The sequence below is a fragment of the Salvelinus namaycush genome, unplaced genomic scaffold, assembly GCF_016432855.1.
Source record: "Salvelinus namaycush isolate Seneca unplaced genomic scaffold, SaNama_1.0 Scaffold71, whole genome shotgun sequence".
Classification (NCBI taxonomy): Eukaryota; Metazoa; Chordata; class Actinopteri; order Salmoniformes; family Salmonidae; genus Salvelinus; species Salvelinus namaycush.
In genome coordinates this window covers 453,331-469,631 of record NW_024061431.1, presented here as the reverse complement: position 1 = coordinate 469,631, position 16,301 = coordinate 453,331, and the positions used below count along the sequence as shown (strand labels likewise).

At 41.4% G+C, this 16,301-nt stretch overlaps 1 protein-coding gene across 1 annotated transcript; it reads right to left on the bottom strand.

Moving 5' to 3' along the window:
• Window positions 1-1,404: 1,404 nt before the first annotated feature.
• On the bottom strand, window positions 1,405-3,163 carry LOC120042548 (protein transport protein Sec16A-like). The gene is made up of 4 exons (XM_038987384.1): window positions 3,003-3,163; window positions 1,879-1,935; window positions 1,675-1,774; window positions 1,405-1,577 (listed from the first exon to the last, which is right to left on the bottom strand). The coding sequence occupies exons 1-4, from the start codon at window positions 3,111-3,113 to the stop codon at window positions 1,405-1,407; spliced, it is 441 nt and encodes a 146-aa protein (XP_038843312.1). The 5' UTR covers window positions 3,114-3,163.
• Window positions 3,164-16,301: the final 13,138 nt, after the last annotated feature.

Here is a 16,301-nt window from a genome sequence, read left to right as displayed (position 1 = left end):
GTAGAACAGAATTGTTTTGATAAAATACACAGCTACAGAATCTAATATTTGACCCAAGGTGTGCAGCCTACAGCCCAGGGGTATTCAACTTTTACCCTATGACAAAGGCTTCCCACACTCAGTCACCTGAACTCCAAAGGGCTGCACATTTTCTTTTTATTCCCCTAGCCCTACAAAGCTGATTCAAATAATCAACTAATCATCAAGCTTTGTTCATGTGAATCAGCTGTGTAGTGTTAGGACAAAAACCAACATGCACACCAAGTTTGGGAAACGCTGCCCTGCCCTACGAGCCTGCTGGTTTTCTGTTCTAACTGATAATGACTTGCACCCACCTTGTGTCCCAGGTCTAGATCAGTCCCCGATGACAGGAGAACAATGAAGAAATGCAGTGGAACTGGCTTTGAGACCCAGAGGTGAGTTTGAGGGCTATAGCTGTTCCTGCTCCTCAAATTTCACTGTTTGCCACTGGCGTAATTGAATGAGGGGTTATGCTGGATGTAACCGGTGTGAAATGGCTAGCTAGTTTGGGGGTAGTGCACTGATAGCGTTTCAATCGGTGACGTCACTCGCTCTGAGACCTTGAAGTAGTTCCCCTTACTCTGCAAGGGCCGCGGCTTTTGTGGAGCGATGGGTAACTGTTGTATATGTGTGCAAAGGGTCACTGGTTCGGGACAGAAGTAAAACTGTTACACGGGCACCATTTAATTTGTCATCGATCGCTAGACCAGATTCCCCCCCCCCCCCTATCTTTTTCATTACGCAGACATAAGCAGAGTTGACACCATCGAGGTGTGGATGTTTACTTTCGACACTAGTTATTTTTCTCCAGTTTCGTCCGACGAACAGACTGTAGTGGTAAAATAAAACGGGATAGATTTTTTAATGAAGTCCTAAGCATCACTCCAGTCAAAACAATCTCTGCGAACGTTCGATTCCAATATATGTAGTTCTGTCTATGGAATACATACAAAAATGTCGTTAAAAAAATATATATGTATAAAATATACTTGTCTGTACAGGTAAATGTAGGAAATCCAAAATGCACAAAAATATGTTTTTGTAATGTCTAAAATAAAATATGTGTATAATATATACTTGTCTGTAAAGCAATGCAGAAGCAATAAGCATTGTAAATGATGATAGAACACATCAAATTAATGTGAACATGAGGACACAAAGGAGAGATTTAATTAAAAGATCATCTTTTAATACTTTTTTATGCTGAAGATTTTTAATGCTGAAAAAATCTATGTATGGCAAATCCACTCTGGGCAAATGGCCTGTTGGACAAAAATAAGAAATAGTTAACATCCTTGCTATTTCAGCCACTTGCTATGTTAAAGAAAAATCTCAGTTAATAATGAATGGATACAATTTGGAAGGATTTTCCAGAGCCATACCTCAGTAGGGTAGAGTGTCAGGTGGCACAACCATTGGTGCCATGAGGTCAACGTGTGAAGGAGGGAGCAAGCCAGAGAGCTGTCTAGGAAGCAGTCCAGGCCCATGGCTTGGAGGCTTTGAGTTGGTCCCATCATTGTAATACATTGTAGGGTATCTGCTGCCCCATAGACCTGCTGGTAGTTGGAAAGGTGTTAGCAGGAGACCACCAGGGACATCTATGATCGGCTGACAGTCTTGGTTAAACCACATGTATTCTAAAGCAATATTCACCTGCTTTCATAGAGTAAGGATTCACTCCTTTGGGGACACTGCCAGTGTTCCCCTGATATCCATATGTCCCCATCGGTGGAGGTGGTGGTACACACTTGTTCTGTAAAAAACATCAACACATTTTCCAAATTGTTAGTAATATTATCACAGTTAAAATACAATGGTTGTTCACTGTTTTTAATTTCATTGAATTTAAGTGTGTACCTCAGCCTTGGGCTCAGTTTTGTTAACCCATCTGTGCAGAGTTGGATCCCAGACAATCTGAGGAAGAAGATGTTAGCAATGTGAAGCAAGCCACAAAAAAATAAAACAAAATCCACTCAATTGTCTCTACATAGAATATAGTGTTAAGAACCAGTTCCTTACAGATCTGTCTTTGTCCTCAGGTAGATGCACCTCCTTCTTATTAACTCTTCCACTCCCAAAGACCCAGCTGAGCCAGCCTCCACTGTTATTGTGAACAGCAGGGGTCTCAGGCTCAGCCACCGGCCGGCTGACAGTCTGGCACTGAGGGTTGGCCTCGGAGTGTTCCGGCTTGGTGATGGACATCATAGCAGGATGCTCAACATATCTAAGTCGGACATCTGTAATAAGTGGGAGAAGTCAGGCCACTCTGCTCATGTCACCATACAGAACAATTACTAGCTGACAGGTAGAAACGTCTGGCTCTGATACTCTGTTACAACCCAATCTTAACCTACACGCAGGGAGGTTACTCCAGGACTCTGCGATCGCATTGTTTTGGTTGCAAAATCAACAATTCCCTGCATATTATGCGAGGGCTTACAAATTTGACCAATCGCCAAACTATTTCTGCATAAAATAGTCACATCATCACAATATTATCGCATAGAACTGACCCATTACCACAGTACAAAATGAGGGCTCGCAATTTCAACCAATCACCGCACATTTACTGCATAATATGGTTCAATCAAGCCACACATCAACACAGTTTTTTCCCTTGTCAGCGCATTTTTGCAACAAATTGGACAAAACAATTGCATATTGCTATGCAAAATGTCATAATTGTTGCTGCAAATCTAGCATATTTATCCGCAAATATCAAAAAAATCCATGCGAAATCCTGGAGAGATTCACTGGAGTATGAAAATGTATACACTCACTACTGTAAGTCGCTCTGGATAAGAGCGTCTGCTAAATGACTAAAATGTCAAAGTAAAATGGAGCTAAACCTGTTTTATGTAGAAAATGCATGAAAGTATTACAGATATACACTCACATGAGCCATACATTTAACCTATCACAACTTATTATCAAGCTATCACAATGGTAATTTCTTTACTAATTAGGTAAGTTTAAGTGACCTCTTCTCTTGGAATAGAAATCCACAGGTGGAGTACACGCTCCACCATCCCATTTCCACAGTGGTGCCACCATGGGGATGATGGGAGGTGGTTGTGGATGATTGTGTCCATTCTTCACAGGGACACTGGTTGTGAGGAAGATCTCCTCCCTCTCTGCAGGGACACTAGCCTTTGGGACGATCCACTCCCTGTGCGCAGGGACGCTGGCCTTCTGGAGGATCAACTCCCTCTGTGCAGGGATGAGGCCTGATGCTCGGAGGATCTCCTCCCTCTGTGCAGTGATGCTAGCTGCTGAGAGAATCCCCTCCCTCTGTACAGGGACACTGGCTGTTTGGAGGATACCCTCCCTCTGTACAGGGACACTGACTGTTTGGAGGATATCCTCCCTCTGTGACGGGATGAGACCTGATGCTCGGAGGATCTCCTCCCTCTGCACAGTGATGCTAGCTGCTGGGAGAACCCCCTCCCTCTGTGCAGGTACACTGGCTGTTTGGAGGATCCCATTCCTCTCAGCAGAGACACTTGCCTTTGGGACAATCCCCTCCCTGTGCGCAGGGACGCTGGCCATTGGGACGATTCCCTTCCTCTGCGCAGTGACACTGGCCATCAGGAGGATCAACTCCTTTTGTGCAGGGATGAGGCCTGATGCTCTGAGGATCTTCTTCTTCTGCGCAGTGATAGAAGATGCTGGAAAAATCACCTCCCTCTGTGACTGGATGAGGCCTGATGCTCGGAAGATCTCCTCCCTCTGCGCAGTGATGCTAGCTGCTGGGAGAACCCCCTCCCTCTGTGTAGGGACACTGGCTGTTTGGAGGATCCCCTCCCTCTCAGCAGAGACACTTGCCTTTGGGACAATCCCCTCCCTGTGTGCAGGGACGCTGGCCATTGGGACGATTCCCTTCCTCTGCGCAGTGACACTGGCCATCAGGAGGATCAACTCCTTTTGTGCAGGGATGAGGCCTGATGCTCTGAGGATCTTCTTCTTCTGCGCAGTGATAGAAGATGCTGGAAGAATCCCTTCCCTCTGTGAAGGGATGAGGCCTGATGCTCGGAAGATCTCCTCCCTCTGCGCAGTGATCCTAGGTGCTGAGAGAAATCCTCCCTCTGTACAGGGACACTGGCTGTTTGGAGGATCCCCTCCCTCTGTGCAGGGATGAGGCCTGATGCTCGGTGGATCTCCTCCCTCTGCGCAGTGATGCTAGCTGCTGGGAGAACCCCCTCCCTCTGTACAGGGACACTGGCTGTTTGGAGGATACCCTCCCTCTGTACAGGGACACTGGCTGTTTGGAGGATCCCCTCCCTCTGTGCAGGGACACTGGCTGTTTGGAGGATACCCTCCCTCTGTGCAGGGACACTGGCTGTTTGGAGGATACCCTCCCTCTGTGACGGGATGAGACCTGATGCTCGGAGGATCTCCTCCCTCTGTGCAGTGATGCTAGCTGCTGAGAGAATCCCCTCCCTCTGTACAGGGACACTGGCTGTTTGGAGGATCCCCTCCCTCTGTGCAGGGACACTGGCTGTTTGGAGGATACCCTCCCTCTGTGACGGGATGAGGCCTGATGCTCGGGGGACCTCCTCCCTCTGCACAGCAACTTCGGCTGCTGTGATGATCTGCAGGTATAATATAGAGAATATAGTCATTCCCTAAAAAATCAACCACTTGGAATCTATAACATCATTGACACATACACTGAGTGTATTAAACATTAAGAACACCTTCTCTTTCCGTGACATAGACTAATCAGGTGAAAGCTATAATCCCTTATTGATGTTAATTGTTAAATCTTCTTCTCAGTGTAGATGAAGGGGAGGAGGCAGGTTAAAGATTGATTTTTAGACAATTGAGACATGGATTGTGTATGTGTGTCATTCAGAGGGTGAATGGGCAAGACCAAAGATTTAAGTCCCTTTGAACAGAGTATGGTAGTAGGTGCCAGGCGCACCGGTTTGTGTCAAGAACTGCCATGCTGTTGGGTTTTTCCCGCTCAACAGTTTTCCCTGAGTATCAACAATGGTCCACCACCAAGGGGGAGGGCAACTCAATAGGAAGGTGTTCTTAATGTTTTGTTCACTCAGTGTAGATCAATCCCTAGCATATACTTTCATTTGTATGTGTACGATACTGTAAATACACTCATTATATATATATATATTTTTATTTTTTATTTTTTATCCCATTTTCTCCCCAATTTTTCGTGGTATCCAATCGCTAGTAATTACTATCTTGTCTCATCGCTACAACTCCCGTACGGGCTCGGGAGAGACGAAGGTCGAAAGCCATGCGTCCTCCGAAGCACAACCCAACCAAGCCGCACTGCTTCTTTAACACAGCGCGCCTCCAACCCGGAAGCCAGCCGCACCAATGTGTCGGAGGAAACACCGTGTACCAGGCCCCCTTGGTTAGCGCGCACTGCGCCCGGCCCGCCACAGGAGTCGCTGGAGCGCGATGAGACAAGGATATCCCTACCGGCCAAACCCTCCCTAACCCGGACGACGCTATGCCAATTGTGCGTTCGCCCCACGGACCTCCCGGTCGGGCCGGCTGCGACAGAGCCTGGGCGCGAACCCAGAGACTCTGGTGGCGCAGCTAGCACTGCGATGCAGTGATACACAAATTATATTAATGTTATCTACAATATATTATAATACCGTAAGCCTCCCTGCTGCAGGGGCATTTCCTCCTACAATTTTGAGCTGATTTTCTTCACTTTAGCAATATTTTGTATCTTTGTTAATTTTCACATTTATTGTGTTTGGAATGGCACTGTTACTACAGGAGATGATGCTATCATAAAGTATTTGATGTAAGTATGTAGGATAATTACCCATAATGCTCACTGACTGAACATTCAAAATTACCATGGCAATTATTGACGCATTAACATGCCATCGGAATCTTGGAACCTCAGAGTTAAAATGAATGTAAGTTATCAGTGTAGATCTTCCTACTGGTTGATTCTGATACTTCACAAGTGGGAAACTTGAAATCATCATTCCATAACGAGTTAGCGAGTCAGAAATGTCAGAATTTCCTAGTTCCGACTTGAAGGGCCTTCTATAATGTAGGGCCGGTCAGTAACCAAATCATTTTACTGTGCCCAATCGCACACAGACTTTTATGGTCACACAAGTTGCCACCGGTGGATTCAAAATGAGTAGCCTAACAATTATTTACATGGCCCCAGGTACATTTGAAACCAAATTATTTTTCTGTGAGAAATCAATAATAGTTGCACACATAGGGTAACAGTGAGCAATTGACAGTGAGCAATGAGCAAGATAAGCATAGACGGGAAGTTGACAATAGCTTATTATTAGTGTAAATAAATTGTATTTCTATGGTTGCAGTCCTCAAAGATTGAATTGCATTGAATTGAATTAATCAGATCCAATGATTTACTGCCCGTAGGGTGGGGTACCGCTAGTCATCATTATTATAATCACCATCTCAATCATTATCACCATACCATCATAGACTTATTCTTCTGTATCTGAGACTCATCTGACACTACCTTAGACATGGCAGTCTGCAACTCAATACACTGCCCCTGCATGGTGTTCAGCGTCCCCTGCATGTGGTTAATCGAATGCTTAACATCGTTCAGCAGGATCTGAATCTCAAGCCTGCAAGAAATCAGGTGGTTCAACATACTGAGATGACGAGAGGCTTCAGACCATGCCCATTGGACCATCTTTAGGATTCTTTCTCACTTAACACCAATCTTATTAGGAATGTAACTTTGTGCAGAAGATGTTACTATAGTGTTATTTAGAAGAAAAAAAGTGTACTTTGTCAGGCGCCAAAAGGATGACGGGATGTCTCCCTGCTCCAGTGAGCTCTGCTGGCAGGTCTTGCTCACTGTTGGAGGAACGGGAGCCAAATTAGAGGAAACATATCTATGGTTGTTCAGCAATGAAACATTCATGGCATAATGGGGATTGTCCCTTCCCTGTGAAAAGAATAACAGCTGGGGTTTACTTTCTCACTTTTAGATAATGTAATACAATCTTTAAACCCATCAGAAGTGTAGTGCTTACCTCCATTAAAATATTGGTCCATGTTATTTATGGCTGCATTGTCCCAATGTTGACCACTAGTTCCAACTTGTGATGAGAGGGTCTTGATGAAACGATCAAGTCAACATTTTGTTAGACATTTCAGAGATAGCATTAAGAATTGTACATGAGACAGTGCTTCCAGATATTGAGGTATCTTCCTTCTGAGATATGTAAAAAAAAATATGGTGTGTGTACTCACATGAAAGGTATCCATGATTCTAGATTAAGCCAATCATGTACTGTGATTACCATCCTATGGGTCAGCAATGGAATGATTGTTACACAGCTTTCAGGCAACTTTATGTCTTGGGCCTGGATGAATCATTGAAATGCAAGTAATGTTGTGAATTTGTGATTCATAATTGCCATTATAATTTTGAATATTCCATCAAAGTTATTTGTTTTGACAGTCAAAACAACTCAATTTTACGATTAATCACTTGAATTGAGTAACTTGAGTTGACGGAAGTAGCAACTTTATATTCTGACCTAAACACTGACTTGTGCATTGCCTAATGCATAATCTATGTATGTTATTGGCCATTGGACTGCTCAGTCAAAACAACAAACTTTTACGATGAATCACTTGACTGGAGTAACTTAATTCGGAACTAAAACATTAAAAGTAGGCTATAGCTTGACGCATATCCTTACCTTGGACAAGCGTATCCAAAAGGCCTATCCAGTTGTGCGTGAAGATACCTTTAGGTAGATAAAAGCGCGGTACGGGTTGAGACACGCTCGGTATTGTGAATCTGTAACACTGCTATAAAAGCACGTTTTCATTTATAATTTACACTGTAGAATGACCTGCAAGCCAATCAGAATCGAGTTTTAAACAATACCGTGGTTTCCATGGAACGTCACAAACATATTAGGCCACTTGCGTCACAGATTACAGTCACTGAACATGGGTTTAATAGCTATATTGGCTATATGTACAGTATATGCACATCGTATTGAATTGAGATTACATTTACTGCACCACTGTAATTATGTAGCCTAATCCTATGAGGATCATATGTAAAATGTCAGAATCATGGCACATGAAAACATAATTAAATTGACTGCAGATTATAAAATTCACTGTGACACAATATCAATGTAATTCCAATTAAATTACGTTGAACCAACGTGGAATAAACATTGAATTGATGTATGTACCCAGTGGGAAGTGATCAATTCGAAATGATTGAATACATACAGTACTACAAAGAAAGATATACAAAAATTGCTTCGAAAAGATCGAAAAACTCTAATTTCCCTGGGCCAACCAAACGTAAAATGTATGTACGGATTACTGTACATCGTTGTGGATGAAAGCGTCTGCTTTCAAATCTCTGACTCACACATATGTACAATCTCGCAATGTTTATTTCTGACGCTTTCACGTTTGCGGGATTTTGTGAAGTAAATGATGAGCAGGAGAGCTCCATGAAATCAGTGATATGGTAAAGATTGCGACATGAGAGGGTGTAACATTTCTAGCTGAGGCACAATTTTGGGGTTTTCTCAAAAAGTTTATAGTTTTAGACTGCAGTTGCAATTAGTTTTTTTTCACAAAAAATGATATCTAACCATACTATGAATAATTTTGTAATTAATCAAACCTTTGACATATATTTTTGACTATTTCCAACGAACAAGCTAGCTATCGAAAAGTGTCAGCGTGTGTAGTTAAATTAGCCTGCTAACGTCTTCATAGCTAGTAGCATGTAATCAGGACATGACCAAACTGTTGCTGAGATAATGGATGTTGAAACTTCCAAGGAGAAAAGAGGCATTGTTGAAACTCACTCATATGCTTGCGGTGTAAAAAAGGGGGGTGAATGCGATTCATACCCGAATATCCCAACCAAGGAGCAGCTTCCATTTGACAAAGAAGCTCTGAATCGTCTGTGGCCGATAATTGAGAGAGCAAGGAAGGAAGGGAAAAGTGCATACTTTGCGGGAGCTAAGGCTTTTGGTAATGGAAGGGAAATTCACGCTGACGCCTAGTTTGTTGACTGCTGGACTTGTCAAGTGAGTTGTGCAGGACTGAGTTTTATTTGCTAATTTGATAAAACTAGATATTTATTGAGGAAAGAGCATTGTTTGTGTGAGCCAAACTTTTTTTATATGTATATATTTTTTATGGCAGGGAAATTCGCACTGACACTTAATGTTAGCTTGATGGCTATTCGTTTTTACCAATCTATGGTACAATGTTATTTGCAATTGTATAAATATATATAATTTAGATCAACCACTTACGTGGTGCAAAGGTATGTTTTTATTTGCAACTAGTAAGACCTTTTCTTTTTATGAGAACCCGATTCATGTGAACGTATACAAGTTTAATATTCTTCATATAGTCACTTTGATAGTAAATGTCCATTTCTGTTTTTTTCTATTAATGCCAGGGGAATCTGTCATTTTTTGAAAAGGAGATCTTTATTTTTGTATTGTAAGGGTAAGAGTGCCGACTTATTTCATTCAAGAAACTCATGCCTGTTGCACAGATACTGCGTTTTGGAAGTGTCAATGGTGATGATATGAATGACATTTGGTTTTCATTTGGTACTAATCGGTCAGCAGGTGTTCCTATTTTAAAAGGCAACTTTAAGGCTCATATATTGAGTCATGAAGCAGATAATACAGGGAGATGGATTATACTATTGGTAGATGTTAACCATGTTCAATTCATTGTTGTAAATACTTAAGCTTCCAATAACAAGTCAAGTAACTGTATTTTATTTAGAGACATTGAGAGGAAAATAAGTAAAATGATGTCTAAATTTCAATTGGCCAAAGTAATATGGGGTGGAGATTTTAATACAGTATTACATGATAATCTAGATAGATGGCCTCCTATGGATAGCAATTCTGTTTGTGAGATAAGGAATATATGTCTAAGGTTAGGTGTTCTAGATATTTGGAGACATAAGAACCCAGATAAGATTATGTTTACATGGAGTACCAAAGATTTATCTATACAATCCCGTATTGATTTCTGGCTGATATCTGAAGATATTGCTGACAAGGTTGATACAGTCTCGATTGAACCATTGATTTTAACAGACCACAACGGGATCTCAATAAAGATAAATATGCATGGTTTGTCAACCAAAAAAAGTTAAAGGTTACTGGAAAATGAACAAGACTTTACTAGAGAATGAAGTATTTAAGAAGGAAGTAGCAGGAATTAATGATACATACAGGAATTGTGCCTGTGTTATGAATATGTTTGGAAGTTACTGGGAGCTAAGGAAATTTGATTAAGGCTTTTGGCTATTTCAATGGGAAAAGAAATTGCTCGTGCCAAGAGAGAGAAAGAATATGACATCATAAAGGGAATAATGGATTAAACTAAAAAAAGGGAACTAACTAATCAGGAATTACTGGAGCTATCATCATTGCAAATGCAGTTAGATTGTTTCTACGAGGAAAAGGCCCGGGGAGCGTTTGTAAGAGCAAGACAATTAAAGATATTTCTTTAATTTAGAAAAAAGGGCAGGCGAAAAGACTTCCTTCCATATGTCAATTAATGATTAATAATACTCCCAATAAAAATCCAAAAGAAATCTCTCAGCATGTTTCCCAGTTTTATCAGAATCTGTATACATCAGCCCAGCCAACTTCCAATATGGATCTTTTCTTAGACAATGTAGCAAAGAAGTAGCTAAGAAGATAATGATTTCAGGGATTTTTGTGATGAGTTATCTGAAATTGAGATAAGACTGTATTAAAAGCCTTAAGGACAATAGGTCCCCTGGAAATGATGGTTTAATAAGCGAGATTTATAAATCATTCAATGATAAATTGATTCCTTTCATTCTTGCTATGCTTCCTTAAAGCAAGGTGTAATTACTATGATTCAATGGACATGGGTGGGGGAATATTTGTGTGACGACCTAAAATGGGGGCAGAAGCTCACCAGCACCCCATCTTATATGTCCAACCACCCTGAACGTCAGACTCTATTGAAGCACATACAGTGGTGTAAAGTACTTAAGTAGTACTTTAAAGTATTTTTACTTAAGTAGTTTTGGGGGGTATCTGTGCTTTACTATTTATAGTTTTGACAACTTTTACTTTACTACATTTCTAAGGAAAATAATGTACTTTTTACTCCATACATTTTCCCTGACACCCAAAAGGAATCGTTACATTTTGAATGGCTAGCAGGCAGGAAAATTGTCGGTTGGATGTACTGCCAAATTCTCTAAAATTAAGTTGGAAGCGACTTATGGTACAGAAATGAACATTCAATTCTCTGGCAGCAGCTCTGGTGGACATTCCTGCAGTCCGCATACCAATTGCACAATCCCTCAGAACTTCAGACGTCTGTGGCATTGTGTTGTGACAAATATGCACATTTTAGTGGCCTTTTGTCCCCAGCAAAAGGTGCACCTGTGTAATGATCATGCTAGTTAATCAGCTTCTTGATATGGTGCACCTTTCAATGTGGGTGGATTATCTTGGCAATGGAGAAATGCTCACAATTTTATTTTTTTGGCGTACAAACCATTTCCGGGACCTTTAATTTCAGCTCATGAAACATGGGACCAACCTTTTACATTTTGCGTTTTTTTTGTTCAGTATAGTTTATTACAAATATAGCCGTATACAGTCCTCCAGATATCTGTTGACAAGGACATACATCACTGTGTATTTGTTACTCTGTACATACAAAAATGGCCAAACATTTTTTTGTTTGTTGCCATTTTCCATTGTTACTAACTTGTACTGGTTAAAAGTATGATTAAAGAAGAAGAAAAACATGTATGTTTTGCAAACCATGTTTAGTACTTCTAAAAGAGACAATGACAAATTTATGGTTCAACAAGATATTATAGTCATCAAAAGGGTAGAATTTTAGCATTGATATACTTATGATACAGTACTTTACAACTTTGATTGGTCACAGAATATATGACATGAAGGGGTGATGTAATTATCTGAATTACTGTAGATTTGAATAGTTTAGTTAATCAAAAGTGAAGTATGGTTATAGGTCCAATGGGTGTTGTTCATATACCACTCTCAGACTCAAAATCAATATATTAGATACATACATATCATCATATTGATAGATTATTGCGATCAACTGCTGGTTGCAAGTTATATTACCCTGTTTGTATCTTTTGGAACAATGGCAATTAAGTTGATTAAAATTAAGTAGAATAGATAGATGGGCTACCACCTGTGTCACAGGTCTTGACCACCATGTTGCGATGCTTCTTTAGGATCACGTTGTTGTTGTCAGCAGTAGAAGAGTACAGAGATGGGACTGAGCTTGGTGGGTGCGCAGCACGCTTTGGAACCTCATCCGGCTTCAGAAGGTGAACCTGCCATTGAAAACGGTAAATCAGACTCATTCATACATGCACTTTCATATAGTCAATGATAATATCCTGTTATAAAAGAGATATGGGTTATTTAAGCAATAAGGCCCAAGGAGGGGTGGTATATTGGCCATATACAACAAACCTCAGAGGTGCCTTATTGCTATTAGAACACCTACTCATTCAAGGGTTTTTCTTTATTTTTACTATTTATTTAACCTTTATTTAACCAGGAAGGGCTCATTGAGATTTAAAATCTCTTTTTCAAGAGCGTCCTGGCCAAGATAGGCAGCACCAAGTCATTACAAAAAATACAGACAAAAAACATGAAAAACTACAAGTAATCTAGTAGAAACCATTGAATCAACAAGAGTATAACAAAAATCAAAAACAGCAAATTAAAAACATTGACAGGTCAGGGAATCAGTCTCAAGATCATTCATCAGTGATTTAAAAATACCAATCGGGACAAGTTCTTCCAGTTTAAAAGTATTTTGTAAGGCGTTCCAAGACGATGGCGCAGAGTACATAAAAGCCCTTTTACCAAATTCAGTTCGGACATTTGGAACAGTTAGCAGGATAAAGTCCAGCAAACGAAGAGAGTACCCACCACATTTCTGAACAATAAAAATGCCCAAATAAAAAGGTAGTAAACCCAAAATGGCTTAATAAATCAAAGTATACCAGTGACTGAGCCTACGAGTGACTAGAGAAGGCCAGCCAACCCTGGTATACAAAGTGCAGTGGTGCATAAGGGTTTTGCAGTTTAAAATAAATCTCAAAGTACCATGGTAAAGGGTGTCAATTGATCTCAAACACTGAGCGGAAGCATTCATATATAAAATATCCCCATAGTCTAGTAAAGGCATAAATGTAGCTGATACTAGCCTCCTTCTGGCTTCAAAAGAAAAACAGGCCTTATTCCTAAAATAAAATCCCAATTTCAGCTTCAATTGTTTTGTAAGTTGTTGAATATGCAATTTAAAAGAGAGGCCGTCATCAATTAAAATTCCAAGATATTTATATGAGGTTACAACCTCAATCTCCTTGCCCTGACAGGTAGTAATAGGTGAAAGGTTCAGAGGTCTATTTCTTGCTTTAGAAAACACCATTAGTTTAGTTTTGTCAGTATTGAGGATAAGCTTCAATTGACACAAGGTATGTTGAACAGTATAAAAAGCCGTTTGCAAGTTCTGGAAAGCTTTTGTAAGAGACGAGGCACAACAGTAAATAACAGTATCATCAGCATAAAAATGAAGTTGCGCATTTTGGACATTTTTGTCTAAATCATTTAAATAAATAGTGAATAAGCGAGGACCAAGTACAGAGCCTTGGGGCACACCATTAAAGACAGACAATTTAACAGACATAAGCCCATCAAATTGAGTGCACTGAGTTATATCAGACAGATAGTTAGCAAACCATGCAACTGCATGCTCTGAAAGACCTACACTCGACAATCTCTGCCTTAGTATAGCATGATAAACTGTATCAAAAGCCGTAGAGAGATCAATAAAAAGTGAGACACAGTGTTGTTTTTTGTCAAGGGCTTCAGTGATATAATTTAAAACCTTCATGGCTGCTGTAATTGTGCTATACTTCTTCCTGAAGCCCGATTGGTACATTGATAAAATAGAGTTAGTAATTAAAAGGCTGGCTACTTTGAAGAATCTAAAATATATTTGGATTTGTTTAACACTTTTTTGGTTACTACATGATTCCATATGTGTTATTTCATCGTTGTGATGTCTTCACTATTTTTTTCCAATGTAGAAAATAGTAAAAATAAAGAAAAACCCTTGAATGAGTAGGTGTTCTAAAACTTTTGACCGGTAGTGTCCTTCAAAAGACTTTATAGCCCACTGTGGCAAAGACTATACTTTCAGGAGTTAAACAACACAATAAAAACAATCACCTTGTTTGTCTCATTCTTCCAATCTAGCTAGTGACTTTATAAAACACAATATTTGGTATTTGTATTTTATATTACACCAACGATATAGGAAAGCATCTGGTGGCAAAGTAGCCAAAAACATAAAATTATTAATTCATTCAAGGTTTACAAATATGCCCAATCAATAGAACATTATGTCAGAAAACAATAGTCTAAACCCAATGTCTCTATCAAATATGGTTGAAAAGTTACCGATGATTTACTCTGAGATATTTAACCTCACAACACCAAATATGGAACACATACAACCAAGTGCGGTGCAGTCTAAACTAGTAATGGTCACAGCAAATGATCGTTATTATTTCATCAACACTGTCAAGTACAAGTATATGAATGTTATAATATTGTAGAGAACAAGCTAATGATTAATTCTATGTAATTTCTAATGACATAAGGCAAAGAAAACAACGTTTGGACATGAATTTCGTAGCTCCCTCCTGAATTGACCCTTTTTCTCTCTACATTGTATAGCAAGTAAGTGAATATATAAAAAGAATATGTCATTCATCAGACGCTTTTATCCAAAGCGACTTACAATAAAACCTGCTGTCGTTTATGTATGGGTGGTGACGGGAATCGAACCCACTACCCTGGCGTTGCAAGCGTCATGCTCTATCATGGTCATGGGTGCACCTCAGCCACGCTCAAGGTCCTAAACGATATCATAACCGCCATCTATAAGAAACAATACTGTGCAGCCGTATTCATTGACCTGGCCAAGGCTTTCGACTCTGTCAATCACCACATCCTTATCGACAGACTCAACAGCCTTGGTTTCTCAAATGGTTGCCTCGCCTGGTTCATCAACTACTTCTCCGATAGAGTTCAGTGTGTAAAATCGGCTTCCTGTAGTCCGGGCCTCTGGCAGTCTCTATGGGGGTGCCACAGGGTTCAATTCTTGGTCCGACTCTCTTCTATATATACTTCAATGATGTCGCTGTAACGATTGTCATCTGGAGAAGGAGAAGAGGACCAAGTAGCAGCGTGGCAAGTATTCATTATACCTTTTAATCAATAAAAACACTTATACAAAAAACAACAAAGCGACAAACGAACAGTTCTGCAAGGTGACATACACTAAACAGAAAACAACCACCCACAAACAAAATTGGGAAAACAGGCTACCTATGTATGGCTCTCAATCAGAGACACCGATAGACAGCTGCCTCTGATTGGGAACCATACCAGGCCAAACACATAGAAATAGAAAACCTAGACCTACAACATAGAATACCCACCCACATCACACCCTGACCAAACTAAAAATAGAAACATACAAAACAATCTACGGTCAGGGCGTGACAGTAACCCCCCCCCCCCCCCCCCCCCAAAGGTGCGGAGTCCAGCCGCAAAAACCTGAACCAATAGGGGAGGGTCTGGGTGGGCATTACACCGCGGTGGCGGCTCTGGTGCGGGACGTAGACCCGACTCCACCTTAGTCTTGGCCCCCTTATGTAGCGCCTCTGGAGTGGCGACCCTTGCCGCCGACCCCGGACTGGGGACCCTTACAACGGACCCCGAATAGGAGGGAAACTCTGGCAGCGCCGGACAGGCGGGAGACTCTGGCAGCGCCGGACAGGCGGGAGGCTCTGGCAGCGCCGGACAGGCGGGAGGCTCTGGCAGCGCCGGACAGGCGGGAGGCTCTGGCAGCGCCGGACAGGCGGGAGACTCTGGCTGCTCCGGACAGGAGGGAGACTCTGGCTGCTCCGGACAGGAGGGAGACTCTGGCTGCTCCGGACAGGAGGGAGACTCTGGCTGCTACGGACAGGAGGGAGACTCTGGCTGCTACGGACAGGAGGGAGACTCTGGCTGCTACGGACAGGAGGGAGACTCTGGCTGCTCCGGACAGGAGGGAGACTCTGGCTGCTCCGGACAGGAGGGCGTCGCTGGAGGCTGAAGATACCCCTCTAGTGGTGTGGGGCTGTGCTTTGGCAAAGTGGCTGGGGTTATATCCTGCCT

Coding starts and splice junctions, on each gene's coding strand:
- LOC120042548 (XM_038987384.1), bottom strand. CDS start 3,113: ATGGACACAATCATCCACAACCACCTCCCATCATCCCCATGGTGGCAC. Junction 1,936..3,002: donor TTTCTATTCCAAGAGAAGAG/GTCACTTAAACT, acceptor CTTCTTCCTCAG/ATTGTCTGGGATCCAACTCT. Junction 1,775..1,878: donor AAACTGAGCCCAAGGCTGAG/GTACACACTTAA, acceptor TGTTTTTTACAG/AACAAGTGTGTACCACCACC.